This window comes from Erinaceus europaeus, chromosome 14, assembly GCF_950295315.1.
Source record: "Erinaceus europaeus chromosome 14, mEriEur2.1, whole genome shotgun sequence".
NCBI lineage: Eukaryota > Metazoa > Chordata > Mammalia > Eulipotyphla > Erinaceidae > Erinaceus > Erinaceus europaeus.
The window spans coordinates 80684439-80712347 of NC_080175.1; the positions used below are offsets into that span (position 1 = coordinate 80684439).

At 40.6% G+C, this 27909-nt stretch overlaps 2 protein-coding genes across 2 annotated transcripts in view; both read left to right on the forward strand.

The window, feature by feature from the left end:
* Positions 1-27909, forward strand: part of RIOX2 (ribosomal oxygenase 2) — a 365565-nt gene that overhangs the window by 266711 nt on the left and 70945 nt on the right. The window lies entirely within an intron of this gene.
* GABRR3 (gamma-aminobutyric acid type A receptor subunit rho3) overlaps positions 1-27909 on the forward strand; it is a 77847-nt gene that overhangs the window by 34546 nt on the left and 15392 nt on the right. The window contains 4 exon segments of the mRNA XM_060172103.1: positions 674-756; positions 1639-1724; positions 2201-2255; positions 13766-13918. Of these exon segments, the coding sequence (XP_060028086.1) occupies positions 674-756; positions 1639-1724; positions 2201-2255; positions 13766-13918 (377 nt within the window).

Here is a 27909-nt window from a genome sequence, read left to right on the forward strand (position 1 = left end):
AAACTTGCTCAGGGGCCTTTTCTGAAACTCTGATCTGCTATTATGAGTACCAATGTTTTCATTTTAAGGCAGGCTCATAGTTCAATAGTCTCTCCCTGAAGCCAGGAAAGTCTAGGGGGATGTAAAATTAAAAAACAAAACAATCCTCATCACTATGCAAGTCTTTTGACTTGATAGCACTTAGATTATGTATTGTACATCAAGTCTATAGCCAAAAATGCTTTGGGCTTTTCATTCAATCTAAAAAAAAAAAAAAGAAATTTCCTCAGGTAAACTTGCTTTGTGAAGGAAACTTTTACCCCTGGGTGTTTATCACCACCATCTAAGCCTTTTACTACTAGAAACTAAGTTTTCATTATATATATCAAAGATTTGTCACTTTGAAGTGTGTTTTTCTGGAGATACTAGAGTCAGGAAATGGTGAAACTAGAAGCAGTAATTAGAACAGGAAATTTTACTCCTTAACTCTGTATCTTAAATACACCCCCCACCTTCCCACTATGCTTCTTTATGCAGTATTTGTATAGAAGATTGTACTGTTTGTTGTTCAGTATTCTTGAAATGTACACAAAACCAGCAAATAATAAGAGAGCTTCTGTGTTGCACATTTACACGTATACATGGCCACATAGTTAAATTTTCTACAGTTCTCTTTTTTCTGCTCTTTTTACAGGATAACTGTTTCAGCCATGTGCATTATGGATTTCAGCAGGTTTCCTCTTGACACTCAAAATTGTTCCCTTGAACTGGAAAGCTGTAAGTGTTGCTTCCTGATGGAGTGAGTACACGTGATCTCTTCACATACATGCATGTGAATAAGCATACTCCTAACAAGCATTGACAAACCTTGGTATTTGTCCAAAATAGTTGTTTTTGTTCTATGCCGAAACTGATGGCAGACTGTCTCTCACATGAGAAGACTGGGGGAGGTGGTGGCTTTACAATTGCTTGTTGTACAGTTTCTAGTATGTTGGTAAAGGAACAGTGTATTCTTGCTAACATAGACTAACAAGGACTTTCCAAACTTGGAAAGCTGTAGAATTCATGTCCTCATATGAGACTTTCACTATATGTGCTCAGGTTCTCCTAGAAAAATTCAGCTCGGAAGATAGTCCCCTAATCCAGACCCTGTCAAACAGCATCTAAATCATTTCCATGTCAATCACTTTGACGCGCCAACGTGTTTTTGAAATAACATGATATAAGTTGACTGCCATCTTCTGTTAACGTGTCTAAGATATTGGACGACTTCACTGGATATCTCCCATGTAGAGGATCCTTCCCAAATCCATAAGAACTTTCTATACCTCTATACCACTATTCAGTTTTTAGAAGAAAATACTTTATGAATCAGCTCATTTAACAGGCGTGGGGAATTTTAAAATCACACAGGTACAAGAAAGTCTCTACACTGTGGTAGTCATAAGAGTCTATCTTTTTAGGTTCCTTTTAATTTTTATTTATTTATTTTGAGACATGGGTATTAGCAGTCTATTTGCAAATATTTTTTTATTTTTTCAGCACCCAATATCTCATAGCATCATACCAGGTACTTAGGATGCAAAGCTACATAAAACGTGGTTAGAGACTATGAAACATACCAGAGTTGAATTCAAAGAATGCTATTTCTTGTCTTAGATGCCTACACTGAGGAAGAGCTAATGCTTTACTGGAAGCATAGGAACAAATCCCTAAATACTGCGGAGCATATGTTCCTGTCTGTCGTTTTCGACGGGTTAGGTTGTTTTCGCCCGGCTGGCTTCACGGGCGGGTAACAGACGACCAGGGACTCATAGTTGAGCTGTAGGCAGTATCTCTTTATTCATGCAGGACGCAGCACAATCTAAGCCGAGCTAAGCTAAACTCAAGGTAAAGTACACTAAAACTCACAATGCTGTCTTTATATATACTTGCCAAGTAGGGTGGAAACAGGGTGTGACATAGAGAGGGTGGAGAGAAAAGTGACTGGTGACAATCAGAGTGTGACAAGGAGAGGATCAGGGTGTGACAAGGAGGTGGGGTGGAGCAAAAACATATCATGAAACAGTGGGGATTGAACCAATGCCCTGGAGGGAGGTGCTTGTTAACAGCGGTTATATAAATAGAATGAAGTGGTTATGTAAATAGAATAGTGTTAAGCAGGGGGGATTTAAACCAAATGAAACAGAAGGGGTCTCATGCATACCAACACCTGTCTCAGTTCTTCATTGAAGAGTTCAGTTTATCAAGTGGATTTGCTTTCTACAGCAGCACAGGTACAATACCTTAAATGGAGATCTCACTATATGTCAAAGCATCAAAATTTGTGAAGGGATCTGAATACAAACAAGCAACCTATTTTAACAACATCACCTACCCCCACCCCAAAATCACATTCTGGAGAAAAAGTTGTTTTCCAAGACTTGTAGTCACAGAGGTACAGTTTCATATCTCCCCAAGATAGGTGTCAGCACACCTTATCTTCCACCAAGTTGTCATCTCCCTTCACCACAGGGCACTGGTCATACAGCCCCCTTTCTGAACTGCTTTTGAATACTAAGTCTGTTGGAATTTATTTAATCGTTACAACCTGTGTTTTTCCTTGCTTTGTTTCTTAAGTCTAACCTGTGAATGAGACCACCCTTGACTCATCCTTCCTCTGATTTCTTCTTTCTTTTACATGCAGCATCACTTTTTTTATTTATTATTTATTTATTTATTCCCTTTTGTTACCCTTGTTGTTTTATTGTTGTAGTTATTATTGTTGTCATCGTTGTTGGGTAGGACAGAGAGAAATGAGAGAGAAGGGGAAGACAGAGAGGAGGAGAGAAAGATAGACACCTGCAGACCTGCTTCACCGCCTGTGAAGTGACTCCCCTGCAGGTGGGGAGCCGGGGTTTGAACCGGGATCCTTATGCTGGTCCTTGTGCTTTGCGCCACCTGCGCTTAGTCCGCTTCCCTGCAGCATCACTTTCTAATGTACCATTTTTTTCCTCTTTGTGCTGCTGCTGCTAGCTGTTTGGATGCTTTGCTTCTACTCCAGACCGTTGCAGTCCATTCTTATTATAGCACAAGGAATGTTCTTTTTTTTAAATATTTATTTTAATGATTTCATATTAAAGAAAGATATAGAAATAGGGCAAGGGTAGACAGTATAATGGCTATGCAAAGAGACTCTCATGCCTGAGCCTCCAAAGTCCCAGGTTCAATCCCCAAAACCACTATAAACCAGAGTTGAGCAGTTCTTTAGTGGGAAAAGAAAAAAAATTGGGGGGAAGCAGGTACTGACACCTGGTTGAGTAAAAGTTACAATGTGCAAGGACTCTGGCTTGTCGTATGCTTTACATTGGCTTGTTCTAGCCCTCCGCCTCCAAGAGAATTGGATGAGTCCTGTTAATTTCGCGGGCCTGCTTGGCCCCACCCCAAGGGACCCTGGGAGAGGGTTCCGGAGTCCGAGAGTTCCTGAGTTCCCCAGTGACAGAGTTCCTGAGTTCCGGAGTTGGAGAGTGCGAGAGTGCGAGAGTTTCAGAGTTCGAGAGTAAGGGAGAGGGTTCCTGAGTTCATGAGTCCGAGAGTTCCTGAGTTCCAGAGTTCGAGAGTTTGAAGGTTACAGAGTAAGAGAGAGTTCCAGTGTGCCAGAGTTTCAGAGGGTTCCCGAGTACGAGAGTTCATGAGTTCGAGAGTAAGGGAGAGGGTTCCTGAGTTCGAGAGTGCCAGAGTTCCTGAGTTCCTGAGTTCGAGAGTTTCAGGGTTACAGAGTAAGAGAGAGTGCCAGAGAGACAGAGTTCCTGAGTTCCGGAGTTCGAGAGTTCGAGAGTGCGAGGGTGCGAGAGTTTCTGAGTTCGAGAGTAAGGGAGAGGGTTCCTGAGTTCCAGAGTAAAAGAGAGAGTGCTTGCGCCGCCGCAAAGAGACAGCAGAGTTCTGTTTGGTGATTAGTTTGTCTTAGTTTGTGAATCGTTGTTCCTGAATAAAGAAATACAGCTGCCCTGCCCAGCCGTTGTCTCCGCGTCTCTGTTCACCACCGTGAAGCTAGCCGGCCCGGCAAGAGCCCTGGAAATTTTAACAACACTGGCTCAAGCCCCTGCTTCCCACCTGTAGGAGGGAAGTTTCACAAATAGTGAAGCAGTCCTGCAGGTCTCTCTCTCTTTCTCTCTCTCTCTGCCCCCTGTCTCTGTCTTATCAAATTAATTAGTTAAATAAAAAAACTTCTTTTCTTCACTGTCCTATCTAAAATAGACATCATCCTCATTCCCTAATTTTATGTCTTCATGCCACATACCACTACCTGAAATGCATGTTTAAGACTCACTCATACCGGGGGCCAGGCGGTAGTGCAGCGGGTTAAGCATTAAGGATCCCAGTTCAAGCACCCAGCTCCGCATCTGCAAGGGGTGGCTTCACAGGTGGTGAAGCAGGTCTGCAGGTGTCTTTCTCTCCTCCTTTCTGTCTTACCTTCCTCTCTTGATTTCTCTCTGTCCTAAACAACAGTAAACAACAAGGGCAACAAAAGTAAGAAAAATAGCCTCCAGGAGCAGTGGATTCATAGTGCAGGCACCAAGCCCCAGCAATAATCCTGGAGACAAAAAAAAAAAAAAAAAGACTCATTCATACCTAATGCATGTGTTAATTCTTTCTTTCTTTTTTTTTTAACCAGAGCACTGCTCAGCTCTGGCTAATGGTAGTGTGGGGGGATTGAACCTGGGACTTCAAGGCCTCCGGCATAAAAGTCTATTTGTATAACCATTGTAACCATTATGCTATCTACCTACCACCCCTGAAATTCATGTTTATCTGACAGCTTACCTGAATGCCAAAAAGACTGCAGGAAATCTATCTGTTCTTCCTTTCTTTTCCAGCACATGGGATGTCTCTGCCACATGCTAGGGGCTCTATAAATACCATCTTAATGCACCAGTCAGTAAAGTACATGGACACCCAAAGGAAAATAATTCAAAATTGGGTTTATATCAATACCCTTATAACACATACTTTTGGTTTAGCAATATGTGTCCAAGAAACTTTTAAAATTATTACTAAATCCTTGTTGATTAAAATTACAAGTAGAAAATTTGAAAAATAAATAAATATCCAAATAATTAAAGTGTCATTTCAGGCAAGTTCGTATGAAATAACATTTTATTTTAGTTTCCTTTTTTTAAAACTTATAATTAATGCAGGGATCTGTGTTCCCACCCCACTCCTACCTCCCAGAGATAACAGTTAACCACTACAGTTTTCACAACGTCTTAGAAAAAAAATTCTTTTGCAAGTTCATGTATTTCAGTTCTCTAGATGCCACATTTGAGTTAAACCATCTTGTGTTGTCCTTCGTCTGTTTACTTATTTCATTAAGCATAATCACCTCCAGTTCCATCTAATCCCCCTCCAAAAAAATAACATCTTTTCTTGATTGCTAATTAGTACTCCATGGTGTATATATCCCATAAATTATTAGCCAATCATCTGTCAGTGGACATTTCACCTGCTTCCATCTTTTGGCTATTGTGAATATTGCAGCTATAAACATAGGGGTTCATATGTCTTTTCAAGTTAGTGATTGCTTGTATTTTGGATAGATATCTAATAGTGGTATTGTTGAAAGACTCTCCTTACAGTATTCCAAAGTGGCTATCGTAGTTCTATAGTAGTTTACATTCCCACCAGTGGTGTAGCAGAGTTCCTTTTTCTTCACAACCTTACCAACACCTGTCATTTCCTGGTTTGTTGATGATGTAAGCCATTCTCTCATGTGTGAGATGATATCTCCGTGTAGTTTTAACTGGCATTTTTCTAATTACAAGTGAGGTGGATCATTTCTTCATGTGTCTGTGAGCTATGTGTATTTTTTCTTTCTTTCTTTTTTTTTTTTGCCTCCAGTGTTATCGCTAAGGCTCAGTGCCAGCACTATGAATACATTGCTCCTGGAGGTCATTTACTTATTATTATTATTATTTTAATTGGATAGAAAGAGAGAAATTGAGAGGGGAAAGGAAAACAGAGAGGGAGAGAGAGAGACACCTGCAGAACTACTTCACTGTTTGTGAAGTGACTCCTCTGCAGGTGGGGAGCCAGGGTCTTGAATCAGTTCCTTGTGTTTTGTACTATGTGCGCTTAGCCCAGTGTGCCACCGCCCTACATTCTTCCTGTAAAGGTTCTTCACCTCCCTGCTGAGATTATCTCTACGGTATTTACCTTTCTGGGTTTGATTATAAATGAGATTGAGTATTTGATTTCCCTTTCCTCTGACTCATCACTTGTATACAGTATGCCACAGATTTATGTGAACTGACTTTATACCCTACCTTACTGAATTTATTAATGATTGATCCAACAGGTTTTTTATTGTTGTTGTTGTTGTTATTGTTGTTGTTGGAGTCTTTGGAGTTTTCTAGGCATATTATCATGTTGCCAGAACAGAACAATAGTTTGATTTATTCCTTTCCAATTCATCTCCTTTAATATCTCTTTCTTGTCTGATTGTGATGGCAAGGACCTCAAGGACTATGCTGAATAATAGTAGTGATTATGGACATATTTGTCTGCTTCCAGCTTTTTCCCAGTGAGAATGATGTGAGTTGTGGGTTTGTCGTAAATGGCCTTTATTATGTTAAGGAGTTGTCCATCTATCCCAGTTTCTGGAGCACCTTTGTCATAAATGGATGTTGGATCTTATCAAATGTCCTTTTGGCATCAATTGATATGACTTTGTGATTTTTGTCTTTCTTTTAGTTGATGTGGAGGATTACATTGGTTAACCTCCAGATACTGAACCATCTGTGTTTCCTAGGAATGAATCCCACCATACTCTCTTGATATGTTGTTAGATTCAATTTGCCAAAATCTTGTTGAGTATCTTTGCATCAGTGTATATCAGGGATATAGATTTATAGATTTATAGTTTTGTTTGTTCATTTGTTTGTTTTTGGTAGAGCCTTTCCAGTTTGTGGGATCAATATAACTTTTCTGTTTTGAAACACAAGTATCTGTTAGTATACATCCATTTACCCTATTAAATAGAAGAGGTTATATTTCTTTTTTATGACTTATTTATATATTAATGAGAGGGATAGGGAGAGGGAAAACCAGAACAATCATTCTGATATTCTGTTGGGGTTTAAACTCAAAACCTCATGATTGAGAATTAAAGACCTTATCCACCGTGCCACCTCCTGGTCCTCAAGAGGTTCAGTTTCAGCTGGAAATTCATACTTCATTATAAGCCATTTCATTGGCACCCTGTTGGTTTGTACTTGTCAGACTTTTTGAGACCTCCTGACAGGTTCAACATTAGTTGATTTTTTTTTTTAACCTTCTTTTGGTCATACTTTAGAATCTGTCAAAAGCAGCCAGGCAAAGTACTGAAAAACTTACTGCTTGTAATGATGTTTTGAGTTATTTAAAATATGTGTGTGTGTGTGTGTGTGTGTGTGTGTGTGTGTGCGCATATATATATATATATATATATATATATATATATTTAACCAGAGCACTGCTCAACTCTGGCTTATGGTGGTGCAGGGGATTGAACCTGGTACTTTGGAGCCTCAGGCATGAGACTCTGTTTGCATAACCATTGTGCTATCTACCACCAGCCTTCAAAATTCTTAATATTTAAATATTGTATCCCTCTTATCCTATGGTTTTTGTCAGTGTTTCTTTTTTATAAATAAAAAATTTTAAAAATATTGTCACAGTAAAAAGAAATAGCACTTTTTCAACATATTTTTCTCAGAAAAAATGAAAAAAGATAAAGAGTAGGCTCAAATATGCATGGCTTTTATAACATGAGATAGAGGCACCCAAAATAAATTTAAAAACCAAGTTACAGGAAAATATAAGTGCAGTACACCTCTGGGAATTAAGTATAAATTTGTGAAGTTTTTTTTTTCAACCTTTCAGTGTGCTTTCACTTACTACAATATACATTTCTTTTCTTTTTGTTTTCTTTTTTCTTTTTTCTTTTTCTCTTTTTTGTCTTGATAGAGGCAGAGAGAATGAGAGAGACTACTACAGCATCTAAACTACCTTCCATGCAATGGAGGCTAGGCTCAAACTCGAGTCATATGCATAGCAAAGTAAACACACTGTAGAAAAAGTGAATTATCTTGCCAGTCAACAATATATACTTCTTAAAATATTTGAAGGAGAGAGAGAGAAACAGAGTATCACTCTTCCTTCTACTTTGTATGGTACCACCCAGGACAGAACTTGGAACCTCATGCAAACAAGTCTTGCATTCTACATACCGCACTGTCTCCCAGACTATGCAGTATACATATTTTAAATACTACTAAAATGAACTCCATGGTTTAAAAAATATTTCATTGTTTTTTATTATTTTATTTATTTATTGAATAGAGACAGCCAGAAATTTAAGAAGGAAGGAGTTGATAGAGAGGGAGAAAGACAGACAGACATCTGCAACACTGCTTCACCACTCACAAAGCTTTCTCCCTGCAGGTGGGGACTAGGGGATCAAACCCCAGTCTTTGTACATTATAACATCTGTGCTCAAACAGATGCACCACCACCCAGCACCTTTTATTGTTTATTTGTTGGCTAGTGACAGAGAGAAATCAAAAAGAAAATGGGAGAAAAGGAGAGAGAAAGAGACACCTGCAGCACTGCTTCACCACTTATGAAACTCCCCCTGAAGATGGGGACTGGGGGCTTGAACTAGGTCTTTGCACGTGGTAACATATGAGCTCAGCCAGGTGTGCCACCACCCAACCCCTTCCATGGTAATTATTTTAAGTGTGAGGATTAAGGCATTTTGGAAATTATATCCAAATACCAAATTAATAATCATACCTCAGTTAATTCAACTAGCTCTTTGATTCCAGAAAGCTGAATAGTTAGAAATTTATTTTCATTCACAAGTTATGCCTTCTTTTATCTATGAATTATTAAACATGGTCTCCTGAGAACAAACTCAAGAGTTATTCTCATGCTAGTGTCCCATTTAAATATATGAGCTTTGTTGAAAGTTCAGAAACAGTCAAAGTAAAACCAATGAGTCTTGAAATAGTAGTTAGTAAAAATTTATTGTGCACAAAACAAAAGGCAGGAGCATTTAAACCAAAACATAAAATGAGACTTAGGGGGTGTATTGTTATAAAACAGCCCACAATATGAGAAGATAGTAATTGTTTATTCTTCATAGTGATTGGTGACACCAGAATTCTCAGTGGTAAGGAATTGTCCAGGGGTCCCCTCATTTCAAACTTGGAAAATAGCTTAAATTCTGCTTATGGTTTCTAGAAGCATAAACAACAAATGAACCAGGGCAAGTTAGTCTGGCAAAATAAACTAAACTATATTATATGGGTAAAATAATTTTTGTCAGCTCTGGTAATTATCAAGGCTGGTCTTCTTGTTTTATTTTAATATCTTCATCAAAATCAACATTTAATATTTCTCTTTGCTCTTATTATAATAACCACAGTATGCAAATTAGTTTTACAGAAAAAGGCTATATTGTTGATACTGATTGTAAGAGGTACAAGTTTAGTTATTAAAGCACTGGATCTTCAGTTTCTTTCTCCTGTTTTCTTTAATGCCATGCTGGGAAATAGAGCCTCACATATGCACAATACCCCTAAGTGGTCTCCTGGGCACAACTGTTTCATTATTATTTTAGGGGGGTGGGAAGAGGGGGAAGATAACAGAGACAGAAGTGATAGAGAGGAGACAAGAGGGACAACTCTCATGGCTTTGTCATCATTAACTCAGAATATTGTCTGCCAATATTACCTTACCAGCGTAAGGATCCCTGTTCGAGCCCCCAGCTCTCCACCTGCAGGGAAGTCGCTTTACAGGCAGTGAAGCAGGTCTACAGGTGTCTTTCTCTCCACCTCTCTGTCTTCACCTCCTCTCTCCATTTCTCTCTGTCCTATGCTACATTGACGATATCAATAACAACAACAAGGGCAACAAAAGGATATAAATAAGTATTTTTTAAAAAAGAATATTGCTTGACATAGATGATAAATACCCAGTAAATATTAGGTAGTAGCTATCATCATCAACAATTTTTACATAGATCATCATCCTGATCCCTTCAGCACAGACTGAGTTCTTAGACATCAACAAATCTTTGAAGGTGACAGTCTTCACCTGTCAAATTCTCAAATCTTGCAGCATAGAAGGTGACATAGTGGACTAAGTGTTGGACACTCAAGCATGAGGTCTTGAATTTGATTCCCAGCTTATGCCAGAGCAATGCTCCAGTTCTCTCTTCTTTCTTTCCTTCTCCTCTCTCAAATAAATCTTTTTAAAGTTCAATTAATTAATTTGAGTTTTTTGAATGTTTTTATTTATTGATTATTGGATAGAGACAGAAGTAATTGAGAAGAGAGGGGGAGACAGAGAGGGAGAGAGACAAAGAGATACCTGCAGCCCTGCTCCACTGCTTGTAAAGTTTTCCCCCCTACAGGTGGGGACCAGGGGCTTGAACTTGCAACCTTGCACACTGCAATGTGTGCACTTAACCAGGTGTGTCACTGTCTGGCCCCATTAATTTGATTTTTAATTATGACCAAGTTTATTGCTGGAGCTTGGTGTTTGCATAATGAAACCACCACTCTTGGTGGCCATTTTTGCACTTTTATTTTATTTTATTTTACAGGACAGATAGAAATTGAGAGGGAGAAATAGAGAGGGAGAAGGAGAGAGACATCTGCAGACCTACTTCACTGCTTGTGACCCACCCTTCCTCCCCCACGCAGGTGGGGAGCAGGGCACACAAGGTTGGTAACATGACCTTAACTGAATGTGCCACCACCCGGCCCCCCTCTTTTTAAAAAAAAATCTTAAATCTTGCCTTAGAACTGACTCCCCAATCACTGCCCTTTCCAGTTTTCTGGCTGCCAAATCTCCAACCCAATTTTCTCTGTCATAAGTGTCCCCTTCCTTCTATTGTGTGGCAATCTAATGGAGACAGATGGACCTTTCCACCAAGTATTTGGTCAAGAAGTCAATGCTGATGATACCACACAAACATACAAAAGAATATAAAGAGATTTAGTAGTCACATAATGAGATTTTCTTTTTTTCTTGTGTTGGTGCCTGCCCTACAAATCGACTCCTCCTGGAGGCCATTTTCCCATTTTTTTTTTTTTGTCCTTGTTGTTATTGTTATAGGACAGAGAGAAATTGAGAGAGGAAGGGAAGACGGGGGTGGGGGGGAGAGAAATAGATGCCTGCAGACCTGCTTCACCATGAATCCACTGCTCCTAGGGACCGTTTTCCTTTTTTTTTTTTTTTTTTTTTTTTTTGCCCTTGTGGTGTGCTTGTTGTTGTTACTGCTGTTGTTGGATAGGACAGAGAGAAATTGAGAAAAGAAGGGAAAACAGAGGGGGAGAGAAAGGTAAACACTTGCAGACCTGCTTCACTGCTTGTGACGCGACCCCCCCTCCAACAGGGTTATTGCTGAGACCCAGCTATTGCTGCACGACAACTTCACCATCCCCAGTGTCCTTCCTCCCTCCTTTTCTTTTCTGATTGAGACAAAGAGAAATAAAGAGGGAGAGAGAGAATGGACCATTATTCCTGACACTCCCCCCCCACACACAGGGGGAGACCAGGGTTCAAGCCCTGGCTGCTCACACATAGTGACATGAGTGTTCTACCAAGTACACCACTATTTGGCCCCTCAATGTTCTTCTATACAAAATGCTTTCACAGATTTTCTTTATCACCTTAAATTTCACAATACTTATAAGAAGCTACGACATCAGAAATGGTATTATTCCACCCTACAGCCATAGTCAAAACTCATTTGCACACAATGTAAGAAGTAGAAATGCATCATGGGCAATGCATGATGATGAGTAGCATAAAAGCTGATGTATATTTTGACTTTAGAATGCATTGTGTAATGTGTCTTTTATTATTCTTGGTAATTGTTTGATTATTCCGTAGTTTATATTTACTGATGAAGAGACGTAGCCTCAGGACAAGCAGGGAAGAGAAAGAGAAAGACAACCAACACTTGAATGAAACCAGAGTGCTAGCAGTAGAGTCTACCAATTCAGTGTGGAATGCTTAGACATATAATAATTAAAGCTGAATGCTGAAATGTTTACTACATCTGTCTAATGAGTTTGATATTTTAGGTTTCTTAAGAATTCTTTAATTTTTAAACCACATAATTTAATTTACATGTTTTTAATAATTTTGTCTCAAAGTATTTATCATAGAAAACTGTATCTTACTTCTTAATCTAAAAGGTAGTTCAGGGGTTGGTTGAGCACACATATTACCATGCACAAAAACCTGGGTTCAAATCCCTAGTCTCAATCTACAAGGGGAAGGCTTCACAAGTGGTGAAGCAGTAACAGAGGTGTCTCTCCTTCTCTCTCCCCCTCTTTATCCCTCCCTTTCCATTTCAGTTTCTCTCTGTCTCCATACAATTAATGAATAAATACATTAAAAAAAAAAGTTTTAAGAGGCCAGCCAGAGGTGCACCTGGTTAAGTGCACAAGGATGCAGGTTCAAGGCTCTGGTTCCCACCAGCAGGGGGAAGCAGGGATGCAGGTATCTCTCTGTCTCTCTCCCTCGCTTTCTCCCTCCTTCTGAGTTTCTCTGTCTCTATCCAATAATAAATAAATAATATTTTGAAATTTTTTAATTTTTATACATTAATTATCCATTGCTTTATTTCAGCAAAGATTTGATAAGATAGATATATTATATGACATAATGTATAATATATATTTTTAGATATTGTACATTAGAAATGTATATGAAAGGAAAATAGAAAATAAGGTATTATATAGTATTTAGTGTGTGATTATTAGAGAAGAGTCCTATAGATAGGCTGAGTACTATCTGAGAAGTCCTAGAGATAGTCTGAAAAATTGACTTTAAACTTCCTTGCAGTCAATGTGAAAAGGGAAATTTGAACAAAAGATGTGTATGGCTAGGACCATAATTTGTAATTCTAATTAGTATACATTAATTAATATTACCTACATGAGTTTATACCATTCTATTAAGAAACAAAGAAGTGCCATTACCTGATTACTTTTCTGAAGATTTATCACATAAATTAATGGTGTGCATGAGACTTGGAAATACCAAAAGTATTTTTTTCTTTTTTTTATTTCTTTATTGGAGAATTAATGTTTTACATTCAACAGTAAATACAATAGTTTGTACATGCATAACATTCCCCAGTTTCCCATATAACAATACAACCCCCACCAAGTCCTCTGTCATCCAACAAAAGTATTTTTGGATACACCTTTCCCTGACCTTTGCATTCCTAGCTATCTGATGTCAACGTGAAATTAGTTACCTAGTGAAGGAGATACCTACTCTGAATCCATTCCTTCAGATAAAATGTTTCATATGACTTGTTTGTTGGAGATAGCAAATAGTTTATTGGCTATGACACATAGTCATTAGTGATACACCGTCACTTGCCCTCTTGCAAACTCACTGGCAGCAGTAATTTGGAGAAAGGCCACTAAAAAGTCTCCCACACAGTGTAACTGTCATTCATCCCTGAACTGCAGTTATAAAATGCAAGGGGTTAAGAAATGTTTGAGTCATCTAATTGGGCAAAGTGTGTTCTGTGAGTTCAACATTAATGGAGTTCTAGGCCCTAGGCTAGATAAGTAAGGGTGGGTAGAGAGAGGGTGTGTGTGTGTGTGTGTGTATGTGTGTGTGTAAGTGGCAGATTCCCTAGGAGTTTGGAGTCTAAAGAAACAGCTGTTTCACTACATCTGGCACTTTTATGAGGAAGTCCATTCTAACGACAACACTGGCATTTTTTTCATAGGTTGGTACAATAGACTTTTCATCAACTTTGTGCTAAGAAGGCATATTTTCTTCTTTGTGCTGCAGACCTATTTCCCAGCTATGTTGATGGTAATGCTCTCGTGGGTTTCATTTTGGATTGACCGAAGAGCTGTTCCTGCAAGAGTTTCCCTGGGTAAATCTTTAGGCACCTTTTGGAAATGTTAATATGGGAGAAAGTTCTAGTGGGATAAATACAAAGAACTGATAGCTGGGGAGGGAAAAAAAAGTGTGGTGGTTTAGTAAGGATAATTAGAGGTCCACAATTAGAATAAAAGTATATATGCTACCAGACTCATGGGCAAATTTTAACTAAATGCTTTCCTTGGGAACTCAGACCTGAGGTGTATGAAGGTTGCACTAGCTAGGTGGCAGTTAGATGGTAATAATGAGAGGTGAAAATATGACGTATAAATAGCCTTACTTGGTCAGGGGAAATAGTATAACGATTTTGCAGTCTCTCATGCCTGAGGTTCTAAGATCCCAGATTCAATCTCCTACACCACCATAAGCCAGAGCTAAGCAGTGCTCTGGTAAATAAATAAATAAATAAATAAATAAATAGATAGATAGACACATAGCCTTGCATTGCAAACATTTATACTTTTGATAGAAGCCGCCTGTTGGGAATCGGGCAGTAGTGCAGTGGTTAAGCACATGTGGCACAAAGCACAAGGACTGGTGTAAGGATCCTGGTTCGAGCCCCCAGCTCCCCACCTGCAGGGGAGTTACTTCACAGGCAGTGAATCAGGTCTGCAGGTGTCTATCTTTCTCTCCCTCTCTCTGCCTTTCCCTCCTCTCTCCATTTCTCTATGTCCTAACAAGGACAACATCAATAACAAAAACAATAATAACTACAATAACAATAAAAAAACAAGGGCAACAAAAGGGAAAATAAATAAATATGTAAAAAAAAAAGCCTCCTGTTACTTTGAAGTCCATTTTACCTTGCACAACTAACCTGTACACAGCAGAAGAAACTACCTTCACACTAATTCATATGACACTGTTGATATCTCAGTGACTTACTTTAGAATTCCGAAATTTTTTCAAATATATGTTTTTATTTGTTTATTATTGGATAGAGACAGAGAGAAGTTGAGAGGGAAAGAGGAGGGAGAGAGAGAGAGAGAGAGAGAGAGACACCTGCATCCCTACTTAACCGCTCCTGAAGCTTCCCCTCTGCAAGTGGGGACTGGGGGTTTGAACCTGGGTTCTTGTGCATTGTAATATATGTACTATCGGAATTTGAAAATTTAAATGTTAATTACAAATTAGGGCTTAACCTAAATGTCAAGGTCAGAATCAACCACAGTGTAATCTTAGGTCACTCTTGTTGGCAAGAGATTCCAGGAACAGACATTGCCAACTTAATTAAGACACCACATAAGAACAATTATTTGGGAGTTGGGCGGTAGCACAGTGGGTTAAGCGCATGTGGCACAAAGCACAAGGACCGTCATAAGGATCCGGTTAGAGCCCCCGGCTCCCCACCTGCAGGGGAGTCACTTCATAAGCAGTGGAGCAGGTCTGCAGGTGTCTATCTTTCTCTCCCCCCTCTGTCTTCCCTTCCTCTCTCCATTTCTCTCTGTCCTATCCAACAACAACAACATCGATAACAACAATAATAACTACAATAATAAAATAACAAGGGCAACAAAAGTGAATAAACAAATAAATATTAAATTTAAAAAAGAACAATTATTTACTCCATCTAATTTGTTACCTGTCACTGTCTCATGTACTGATTTTTGAGAACTGTTGCTCATCCTCTTAGCAGTTATTGAGTCCTTAGAAAGTGGAAGGTGCCAAGATAAGCATTTAGATAACAAGTTATTCAGTAAGAATCAGTCCCTCATGCCTTCTTGGCTGATTTTGTTATTTCACCTGTAATGCTCTGTCTAGAGAGAAGATTGTTATAAGTGGCTCACAATCATGTTACTTACCACACAGTTCATTCCAGAAAGGGTTATTTCTAAATCACTGTTAACAAATTATACACACACTTTCAAGAGATTGTTTGAGAGACAGAAATTGTCATTACTATTAATAATTTGTTCATCTCTTAACCCTATTAAAAGTTTCAATCTATAAGCATTTGAGTTCTGAATATCTCCAAGGGGAAATATATCATCCAAATAAGTAATTAACTCGTATGACTAGTACTTCTGGTCGGAGTATGTGTACCTTGGCTTCAGTATAGCAGTAGGGCAGTGTCAAACAACCTAGACAGGATGTTCAAGGCATACTTCTGCCACTTGAGACAGAATAAATAAAGTATTTCACACTCCATCTCTGACTCTGCTTTTTAGACTCCTGAAGCTGACTGTTCAGCTTTTACACTTAGAAAATGATCCCAATAAAAATTACTTTCATAACAAGTTGGGGTGAATGGAGAACACAGAGGGCATTCCTGAAGTTTGACCTTCTTGCATCCACATCTGTCTCCTCAGTATTAGCCAATGTGTATAGAATAATAAGCAAATCAGAAGTGTCTTTCTAGTCCCCCCGCCTTTTATTTTTGGTCATCACTGGGGCTTCACTACTCCTGGTGGAATTTTTTTTTTTAACACCATTCCTACCACCAAAAGGCTGTGTCCCATCCCATGGAAGATGGGATGGGATGGGACAGAGTCCTAGTGGACTTTTTCCAGATAGAGACAAGGGCCAGGGGATGGCTTACCTGGTCGAGTGCAGTTTATTATATGTAAGGGCCAGGGTTCAAGATCCCAGCAACCACATGGGAACACCTGCCCTGGGAAGCTTCACAGACAATGAAGCAGTGCTGCCGAGTGTCTCTCTGTGTGTGTCTCTCTCTCCCTTTCTCTCTCACCTACTATCTTAAAAGAGATTTTGCAAGGAGTAGATGAATCAGGCAGTAATAACCCTCAGGGCAAAAGAATAAGATAAGAAAATTACCAGAGGAAGGGAGGGGAAAGATAACTCAGCATGGAAGCTTCTTCTGGTGCTGTGGGGGGTGGGGCTTGAACCTCAGTCACAGGCATGACAAAGCAGGCACACTATACAGATGAGCTATGTTGCCCTCCTCCCCCCACTTTGCTTGTTAGTTTTTACCAGTGCCCTGTTGAGCTTTGGATTATGGTGGTGCTGGTGACTGAACCTGTGGTCTCCTCTCCTCAGGCATGCAAGCCTGTTACATAAACCACTGTGCTCTCTCCCTGACCCACCTAAGAGAAAGAGAGAATGTGAGCACTGCGGTCTTCTTATAATCCTTCGGTCTTTTCGGGTTTTTGCTTCCTCTCAACTCCAGGTCTTTTCAGACACTGTGCCCTCTGCTTTTCTTACTCTTCACAAGCACGATGCCACCTGGCACTTTGGAATTGTCCCTATAATTATCCTGCTTGACATTTTTTCAGTTTTTCCTTCCTTCACTTTCTTTCTTTTATTTATTTGTTTTGCATAAAGACAGAGAGAAACTGAGAAGGGGTGAGGAGATTAGGAGGGAGAGAAACAGAGAGACACCTGCAGCACTGTTTCACCACTTATGAAGCTTCCCCCTTGCAGGTAGGGACAAGGGGCTTAAACTCAGGACCTTGTACACTGTAATGTGTGCATTCAACCAAGTGTGCCATCACCTGGCCTCCCTTCCTTCACTTTTAATAAAATAATAAAAAAATAATTAAAAATTTTTTTTTTATTATTTTATAGGATAAAGACAGAAATCAAGAGGAAAGGAGGGAGATGGAGAGGATGAAAGAAAGAGAGACACCAGCATTCCTGCTTCACCATTTATGGGAAGCTTTCCCCCTGCAGATGAGAACATAGGGTTTGAACCCAGGTCCCTGTACAACATAATGTGCACTCAACCAGGTGCGCCACCACCCGGTCCCCCTTCCTTCACTTTCTGACACATTTGACACTATTTAGTGCCCTCTCCAGATTCTGAGCCAGATGTCTTTAGCAAAAGCAATCTCATCTTCCTCATCTAACAAATGAAATCAACACTGCCTTCTAAAAGTAAGAATGAAATAAAAGTAATTGTCTAGAGGTCTAGAGTCTAGCGGTAGCGCAGCCGGTTAAGCGCACGTGGTGCAAAGCGCAAGGACTGGCCTAAGGATCCTGGTTGGAGTCTCCAGCTCCCCACCTGCAGGGGAGTCACTTCACAAGCAGTGAAGCAGGTCTGCAGGTGTCTGTCTTTCTCTCCCCCTCTCTGTCTTCCCCTCCTCTCTCCATTTCTCTCTGTCCTATCTAACAAGGATGACCAATAATAACAACGACAGTAATAATAACAACAGCAAACAACAAGGGCAACAAAAGGGAAAATAAATAAATATAAAATAAATAAAAGTCATATCATTCATGTCAGCTATGTGGGCTAATGACTTGCCTATAATCCTTGATAAAACCAACTGACTAAACAGTACATTTGCTTTTCTGAGTTGGCACTAGTTTAGTTTTCCTTCTCCTTAATACTCTCATTTCTCTTTCTAGCTTTTCAATCCTCTTTCCACTCCTGAAATACGGGTAACATCTTTCCAAGATTATCCCAACTTTTGATTCTCTCATCAAATGGAACAAACTTCTTGTTTCCAACTATTATCCCTTGAAAGAAAATCCAAAGTCTGTATCCTTACCTCAAATTGGTCTCTTTAGTGCCAGACAGATATTTCTTGAAATCTAATCACTTTTCAGTGCCACAAACACTTCATATGTTCCATAAAAACAACTTGACACTATTAATTCCTTCTGGTTATTTCCCCCTTGTCCACTTATTTTAAACTTTGCTTGTTCTGTTATAGATGTGAAATTTGTTGAGTCTTTGGCATTTCAGCACTAAGCATCCTTCTCAGTTTTTGGTGGTAGTACACAAAATCTAGTATTAAGCCACATATATTTTGTGACAAATTACTAGGGACCTCAGAGAGCTTTTGTATTTTCGGCTTATACCTATCTTTATTAAAAACGTTGAGTGTTGCAACAGATTTTAAAACAATATGTATTAGTATACCTAAAATGACAATAATAAATTCAATTGATATTAACCTTACATGTCTTTCTGACATAAAAAAGCTTAGTGAGAAAAGTGACATTTTATAGAGTTTTAATATATTTTTATTATCTTTATTTATTTATTGTATAGAGAAAGCCATAAATTGAGACGAAGGGGGAAGTTGAGAGGGTGAGAGCCTGAGAGGCACCTGCAGCGCTGCTTTACCATTTGTGAAGCTTTTGTCCTGTGGGTGGGGTCCTTGAGCAGAGTAACATCTGTGCTCAACCAGGGGCGCCACCACCTTGCCACATTTTATAGTTCTGTGAACTCTGTATGTAGAGTTCAACTGGTCCTCATTTTTGCTTCTTCATGCAATTTGTTAGAATAGGTGTTAGTGGGAGTCGGGCGGTAGCCCAGCGGGTTAAGCACACATGGCGCAAAGCTCAAGGAAAGGAACAACATAAGGATCCCGGTTCGAGCCCCTGGCTCCCCACCTGCAGGGGAAGCAGGTCTGCAGGTGTCTATCTTTCTCTCCCCCTCTATGTCTTCCCCTCCTCTCTCCATTTCTCTCTGTCCTATCCAACAATGATGACATCAATAATAACAAAACAAGGGCAACAAAAGGGAAAATAAATAAATAAATATAAACAATTTTAAAAATAGGTGTTAGTAAAGCATTTCCTGCTTAATGAACATCTAGCTGCTGTCCTCATCTCTTTCCCCCTTATAGCTAGTTAGAACCATTTGGTAGATGGGGCAGCAATCTATGTGTGGATGTGATGTGTATTTGATTCTGGACCCAAAGAAGAACACGGTCAATTTCCTGCTTGTTCACTTTCCCTAGAAACATTTCAGGTTCAGAGCCTTCATCAGCCTGGGTGGTTATATTTCCTCGAGAACGAAAACCTCCCATCAAACTGCACTGTACATGATTCATGGAGGAAAAATAAATCTTTATTGTATAGGGAGGGGGAGAATAGGTGTTATTTAAAATACAGGAAGAAATCTGGGATGCTCAATGGGGGTGTTGTTTTTTTATTTTAAATGCTGTTCATATTATTGTGAAATATTTTTAAATTTATTTTATTTAGGGTGAGGGTAGATAGCATAATGGTTATACAAAGAGACTCTCATGCCAAAGGCTCCACAGTCCCAGGTTCAATCCCCCATGTTACCATAAACCAGAGCTGAGCAGTGCTCTGATAAAAAATATAAACAAATATATTTATTGGATAGGGACAGCCAGAAATTGAGAAGGAAGGGGGTGAGAAAGAGGAGAGAGAAAGAGACACCTGTAGCCCTGCTTTACCACTTGTGATGCTTCCCCCTGCAGGGCTTGAACCACATCCTTGTGCACTGTAATGTGTGTGCGTACCACTACGCACTACCCGGTTCCTGGTGCTGTTGACCAAACACATGACTGTGTTTAAGTCCATAGTCCCCACTTGCAAGGAATGGGTGAGCTTTGCAAGTGGTGAAGCTGTGCAGCAGGTGTCTCTCTTTCTCCCAATCTATATTTAAAAAATATATATCATTTGTTTAGTTATTGGGTAGAGACAGAGAACTCGGTAGGAAAGGGAGAGACAGAGAGGGGAAAAGAGAGACACTTACAGAACTGCTTCATTCATTAACACACACACACACACACACACACCCGCGCCCGCGCATACCACACTACAGGTAAGGATCCGAGGCTTGAACCTGAGTCCTTGTGCACTGTTCTTCTTCTAGCATTTGCCCTTCTTCCGTAGCCAGTCCACAGTGTCAGGTTGAGCCTGATGTAAAGTTTCGAGACCTCCTTTGAATCTGGAGAGGTGGCAGTCGTTGACTATGTGGGTCATAGTCTGTCTGGAGCCGCAGGGGCAGTTCGGGTCATCTCTGGCTCCCCAGCGATGGAACATAGCGGCGCACCGGCCATGGCCTGTTCGATAGCGATTGAGGAGGGCCCAATCATAACGTGCTAGGTCAAAGCCGGGTTGACGCTTGCAGGGGTCTGTGATGAGGTGTTTGTTCTTGACCTCAGCTGACTGCCAGCTCTGTTTCCAAGAGTCTGGAACAGAGAAGTTCAGTGTAGGCATAGGGGACCAGATTGGGTGACGAGACGTCAAGCGTTGGACAGGGTGGGCGAAGATATCCGCGTATATTGGCAGGTCCGGTCGAGCGTAGACGTGGGAAATGAACTTAGATGATGCCGCATCCCGACGAATATCTGGCGGGGCGATGTTGCTAAGAACTGGCAGCCATGGAACCGGGATGGAACGGATGGTTCCAGAAATTATCCTCATGGAGGAATATAATTTGCAATCGACCAAGTGGACATGGGGGCTACGGAACCATACTGGGGCACAGTATTCTGCAGTGGAATAGCATAATGCCAGAGAGGATGATCTTAGTGTGGAAGCGCTCGCGCCCCATGAGGAGCTGGCCAGTCTTGCAATGATGTGATTCCTCACGCCCACCTTTGCTGCAGTTTTTATGAGATGTTCGTGAAATGACAGGGTGCGATCGAGAGTAACGCCAAGATAGACTGGCTGGGCTTCATGCCGGATTCTCGTATCGCCAAGCTGCACTTTAAGCTCACGCGAGGCCGAGGCATGGTGTAGATGGAAAACAGATGATACCGTTTTTGCAGTGCTAGGGATTAGTCGCCATTTTTTACAGTAATCAGATATCAGAGACATGTCTTTCGTGAGTGTTTCCTCAAGGATGTCGAACTTGGATGCCTGAGTTGCACAGCAGATGTCATCGGCGTAGATGAACTTCCTTGAAGAAGTTTCTGGAAGGTCATTGATGTAAATATTAAATAGCGTAGGAGCCAGAACAGAGCCCTGGGGGAGGCCACTTGAGACAAGTCTCCATCTGCTAGACTTGTCACCCAGATGCACCCGGAATCTTCTGTTTTGGAGAAGAAACGATATAGTGTTGGCCACCCATGGAGGCAGGCATCTTGAGATCTTGACTAGGAGACCACGGTGCCAAACCGTGTCATAGGCTGCTGTGAGATCAACAAAGACAGCACCCGTCTTTAAATTCTTCTGGAATCCATTTTCAATGTAAGTTGAGAGGGCCAGGGCTTTTTCGCAGGTAGATTTTCCTGGGCGGAAACCAGGTTGGGCCGGTGATAGGAATTTCTCTGTAAGATGAGAAATACATGACAGAAGCAGCCTCTCAAGGAGTTTGTAACACACGGAGAGGAGAGAAATTGGTCTATAGCTGGCGGCCAGTGTTGGGTCTTTCTTTGGTTTCAAAACCGCTATAATCTTCGCACGACGCCAAACTTTGGGCATAGACTCAGATTCCAAGATGTGGGACAGGAATGCAGCGAGCCACTTCTTTGCCGTGGGACCCAGGTTAAGAGTGAGTTCTGGGGTGATGTTATCATAGCCAGCAGCTGTTCCTGGTTTAACCTTCTTCAAAGCGTCTTCCAGTTCAGACAGTGTAAAGGGAGAGAGTTTTGGAGATGGACAAGATAACCAGAAGTGGGATGACCGCTCATGGGAAATTTCTCTTTTCCAGACTGGGTCGATCTTAGCATGTCCAACTTGAGTTAGGTGACTGGCCACTGAGTTTGGAGATACGGGAGGATGGGAGTTGGGAGTAGGTTGGCTACCGGCACCCAGTCTGTGAAGAAGCTTCCAGGCCTTCCTACTTGAGTGGGTGAAGTTCAGACTTTCCGTGAGTTGTTGCCAGCGGGCTTGGCGTACTGCATCCAGGGAGGCAATGAGATGGTCAGCCACATCTGGGTCGCCCAACTCATCATACTGCTTTAGTAGTTGCTCGCATTCAGCATCAAGACAAGGCGTATAGTTAGCACGTCTCCCATGAGCAATGGCTTGGGAAGCTGCTTTGAAGATGGCTTGGCGGAAGCGCCTGTAGGAATCTTCAGAGGGGATAGAGTTAATTGGAATTGCAGGAATAGATTTGTTGGTAAGATCACTGAACAGATGCCAGTTTGCTTTCCAATGTGCCACAGCTGGGCCCTTCTCCCAATCTATCTTCCTCTTTCCTCTCAAAATTCTAAAAATTCCTATCAAAGAAATAAATAAATGAAATATTTAAAAAATAAATAAATAATGAAATATTTAAAAAAATTTTAAATATGGCTTTATTCAGTCATATGGTAGGTGAAGCAAGTAATGTGTAAAATAATTAGGCAGTTTTCTTTGAAGCCGCACCAAAACTTAAGTGACAATTTCCTAGTGGCAGTGTAGATGCTGCAACAATATCAGTGAATTATTCCTCGTCTGTCGTATTAAATCCAATACCTATTGATCTCTCTTGTACCTTAACTAGGTCTTTTTGCCTATGCATGTTAATTGACCTTTTGAAAAATCTTGATATACTAGTTGTACAGACCTTCCCAATGTTTGCATCATTCAATATAAGATTTTTAAAAAGCCAATATCACAAATAATCTCATTAATGGAGATACTTAGACTCTTTGATAGATACAAGAATTTTTCCTTAATTTTATTTATTTGTTCTTGAGATAATTTTGGTTTACAAGACTATAAATGTTTCAGTATAATTTTTTTAATGTATTTTATTTATTTATTGAATAGAGACAGAGAAATCAAGAGGAATGGGGAAGATAGTGAGGAAGACAAACAGAGAGATACCCGCAGCCCTGATTCACCACTTGCAAAGCTTTCCCACTGTAGGTGAGGAACAGAGGCTCGAACCCAGGTCCTTGCACACTGTAACATGTGCTCAACTAGGTGTGCTACCACCCAGCCCCACAGTATAATTTTTAAATAATATTTTTAATACTTTATTCTTTTTTAATGAGTGAGAGATGCAGAGAGACTAGAGCACTTATCAGCTTTGGCTCAAGGTGGTGCTGGGATTGTACCTGGGACATCAGAGTCTCAGGCATTAAAGTTTTTGCATAACCATTATGCTGTCTCCCCATCCCAGTTCAGCATAATTTTACACCTCTTCAAAATATGTTATTACATCATACGCATTACCAAAGTACCAATATACCTCCTCCAACGTTCACTGGACCCCTCCCCCCACTACCCTACCTGCCTCTTAGGCCCTCACCACCGCCACCCCTCTATCCATACAACTCAAAACCCCCACAATACCTTTTGGTAAAGTCAGTTCTAGAGTCTGAGTCCATAGGCATGTTTTCCTTTGATTTTGCTTGTTTCCCTCTTTTTTTTTTTCTTTCCTACAGTACTGCTCAGCTCTGGTTTATGGTGGTACAGAGTATTGAAACTGGGACTTCCCAGCAAGGAAGCAATTATAGAAACCAGGCCTCCCACCATCTACACCCCATAATGATCCTGGGCCCATACTCCCAGAGGGATAAAGAATAGGAAAGCTTCCAGTGGAAGGGATGGGATATGGACCTCTGGTGGTGGGAATTGTATGCCTCTTATCCTATGGTCTTGTCAATCATTGTTAAATCAATAAAAAATAAATAAATAGAGGAAGAAAGGAAGGAAGGAAGAAAGAGAGGAAGAAAGGAACTGGGACCTAAAAGTCTCGGCATAAAAGGATTTTTGCATACCCATTATGCTCTGTGCCTTTTCTGCTTTGTTTCATTGTTTATCCCAAATGGGTGAGGCCATTTATTATTTTTATTTTATATAAGTCCCTTTAGTATTTCTTGTTGGGCTGAATTAGTAATAGTGAATTCCCCTAATTCTTGTTCAATTGCAAAGTTCTTCACAATTCCTTCAAGAGAGTAAGTACTCGTGGGTGGATGTGTTTTCCATTCAAGACTTTGAATATATCCTGCCAATCCTTTCTGGCCTGGGTGCAAGTCATCATTATAGTTTTGGCTCAGTAACTCAACTTTTATCATTTGACAACAAATACAAGTAGTTGTTTTGAAGTGGCAGACTTAACTGCTCTCAAATTTGAGGAAATGCCTGCCAACTACCCACATCTGAACAATAGTTTCTGTGTCAGTTGTTCTTTGAAGTAAAAATATCTTCCATTTTCTAAAACATTATAACTCATTCTCAGTTTAATTGCCTGAACTCTTCCCCACCCCAAAGTAGGAATTTATGGGTCAGTTTCCTCATCCTTTACTCCTTCTATTCAACAAGCCTCCTCCTCATTCTCTATTTTTATTGTTCATTTTAACTGGGGAAAACTAGAATGTTGATTTAAAAGTAATTCATTGTTCTTTGATATGTAAAAGTGTTTTATACATATCTGTCCTTCTCATGCTGCCAACCAGAATGTTAAAAGGCCCTAACGGGATGTCATTTTATAAAATTAAGAACTTTTGTCACTGTATGTGAGGGTGTAGGGAGTGTATTCTGGGAATTGAAGAATGCAGTGGCTTCTAGGTAAACAGCATTTTCTCCACCTTTATACTGTCAGTATGAATACTGACACAGTGAAAAAAGGTTAAAAAAAATGTTTTCATATTGTTTAAAAGCTCAGGTTAACTATAGAGATTCTCTGAGAGTGTCTTGGAGACTCTAGAAGATTCAAAGATCATACTTAGAGAACTGTGTATCTAATATGTCTTTTTTTAATTAATCAATTAATTAACTAATTAATTAAATTATTTATTCATTTGGGTAGAGGCAGAACTCAAGAAGGGAGGGGAAGATAGAGAAAGAGAGACCTCCAGCACTGCTTCATCACTTGTGAAGCTCTTCTCCTGTCAATGGAGACCAGGGGCTTGAACTTGGGTGATTGTACACTGTAACAGGTATGCTCTACCAGGTGTGCTACTGTCTGGCTCTATTATAACAGATCTTAACTTTTTAGAGTCAGTCTTCTTCTTCTTTTTTTTTTTTTTTTTGCCCTTGTTGTTATTATTGTTCTTGGATAGGACAGAGAGAGAACGAGGAAGGCAGAGGGGGGATAGAAAGACAGACACTACCAGACCTGCTTCACCACTTGTGAAGCGACCCCCGTGTAGGTGGGAAGCTGGGGGCTCGAACCGGGATCCTTACATGGGTCCTTGCACTTCATACCATATGCGCTTAACTTGCTGTGCTATGGCCCGACCCCCTAGAGTCAGTCTTCTCAAAGAATGTTCTCTAATATGTGTATCATTTCTTTTCTATTCCTCCTACCTTGATTAATTTGGGGACTTCTTATTATCTTTCACTTGGATTACCCTAATACACACTTGCTGCTGGGTCATCTTATAAGGCTTTGTGCCATCTGACCTAGAAGGGGTATAGGGAGCAGAAATCCAACCTATGCTCCATGGTGGTACAAGGTCTGGGATTAGGTCCTCTGGTGAAGAGTGTTCCTTCAGAACCCATAATTCACAACTAGTGAACGGGGTGAAGAGGCTCAGTATTCCTATAAATGATGCCTGCATGCCTACTGCTACATATAAGTCAATAGCACTCTCCATCATGCACGGTAAAATATAGCAAATAAAACTCAAATGCAGAAGGTTGAATATGGGATGCTCTTACTCTCAGGCAGAAGTTGAAAAACAAGATCAGAAGAGAAAACACTAGTAGAACCTGAACTGGAGTTGGTGTATTGCACCAAAGTAAAAGACTGGGGTGGGTAGGTGCCAGGTTCTCATAGGGGGCCTATCTAAGGTCCAGCTCTCTCTGCGTGACCGTCCCGTTGGCCACCAGAGACAGGTGCAGATAAGAACTTGTCCTGAGGCAGCAGGGGTGGGCATGCTGGGGCACCTCTTTGAGACCCAGGGCAAGAGATGAGACCAAAGATCACCCCAGGGGGCTATGGCAGCAGATAACCCGTTTATTGAGTGGCAGAACAGAGTTTTTAAAGGGTGGTGGGGGATGCAAAGGGCGGTCGGAGGAAGCAGTTTGTTTTACCTTATATGGTTAAAGCACCAGGAGGTTGAGAAAAGGTGGAGGTTCTTCCAGTAATTGTTAGGTGGGTGGTCTGGCTGGTTTGGGAATGAAGAGGTGAGATTATCAGTAGGTACACAGGGAGAGAGAGGGAGAGGGAGGGTCTTTGTGTGGGCAGGGGGAATCGGGCCATATATGGTCAAAAGGAACGGGAGACAGGGAAGTGGTGAGGGGGTTTCTAGTAATTGTAGAGCGGGCCAACTGGTTTAGGAACAAGGAAGTGAACTATTGCATTAGAAGAATGTGGGGCCCTTGTGGGATGGGGAAGTCTGACTGGGGGACAAACTCCTGGAGGCCGAGGCCCCCCCTGCTTGACCCCGGGTGGGGAAGACTGATGGTGTGGCTCCAGGCACCCGTTTTTTTTCACCAGCAGTTCACACCATGCTCAACCTCAGCCAAATAGTTCCCCACAGGTAGGGGGCAGAGTACAGGTCCAAAATCGATGACAGAGGACCTAGTGGGGGTTGTATTGTTATATGGAAAACTGAGAAATGTTATGCATGTACAAACTATTGTATTTACTGCCAAATGTAAAACATTAATCCCCCAATAAAGAAATTAAAAAAAAAACTCAAATACAAATAATTTTCCTTAGGTTGTAGGGTTCTTAGGAGTTAATATGGTGAACACATAGTGGGTCAGGAGAGTAATCTAATGGCCAGACTAAATGTTGCCTCGTTTACATTCCTAACCATGCATAAAAACATAGTAGGTAGGAAGATGCATTTCTTCTTTTTTAAAATTTTTTATTAGTGACTTAATAAGGTTTAACAAGACTGTAAGATAACAGGGATACAATTCCACACAGTTCCTATCACCAGAGTTCCATGTCCCATCTCCTCCATTGGAAGCTGCATTTTTTTTCTTTTTCTATGATTTTATTCATGTATTATTTTATTTACAAAAGGAGACATTGACAAACCATAGGATAAGAGGGTTAGAACTCCACACAATTCCCACCACCAGAAGTCTGTATCCCATCCCCTCCTCTGATAGTTTTCCTAATCTTTAACAGACCTCGAATAAACCCCTCTCTCCATTGTTACCAGTCATCTCTATCAGGAACAACACAATAGACTCCTTTGTGGGCACCCATAGGACCTTGCCCTCAACCTGGATGAACAACGGTAGAGAATGTTCCATCATCCGAAGGGAGACTGGACAACATACTCTATGCTACACCTGAGGAAGATGGGTCCTGAAATTGGGGCAGCTTGGAAGGTTCCTACTGATGACCACAGAATGTGAGCTCAGACCTACAGGGATGCAGAGGTCACATAGGCTCCTAAGCTGAATATGGGCCCCAGATCAGATCAAATCGATGGGGTTTACAGTCAACAATATCTATACACCTTTCCCATA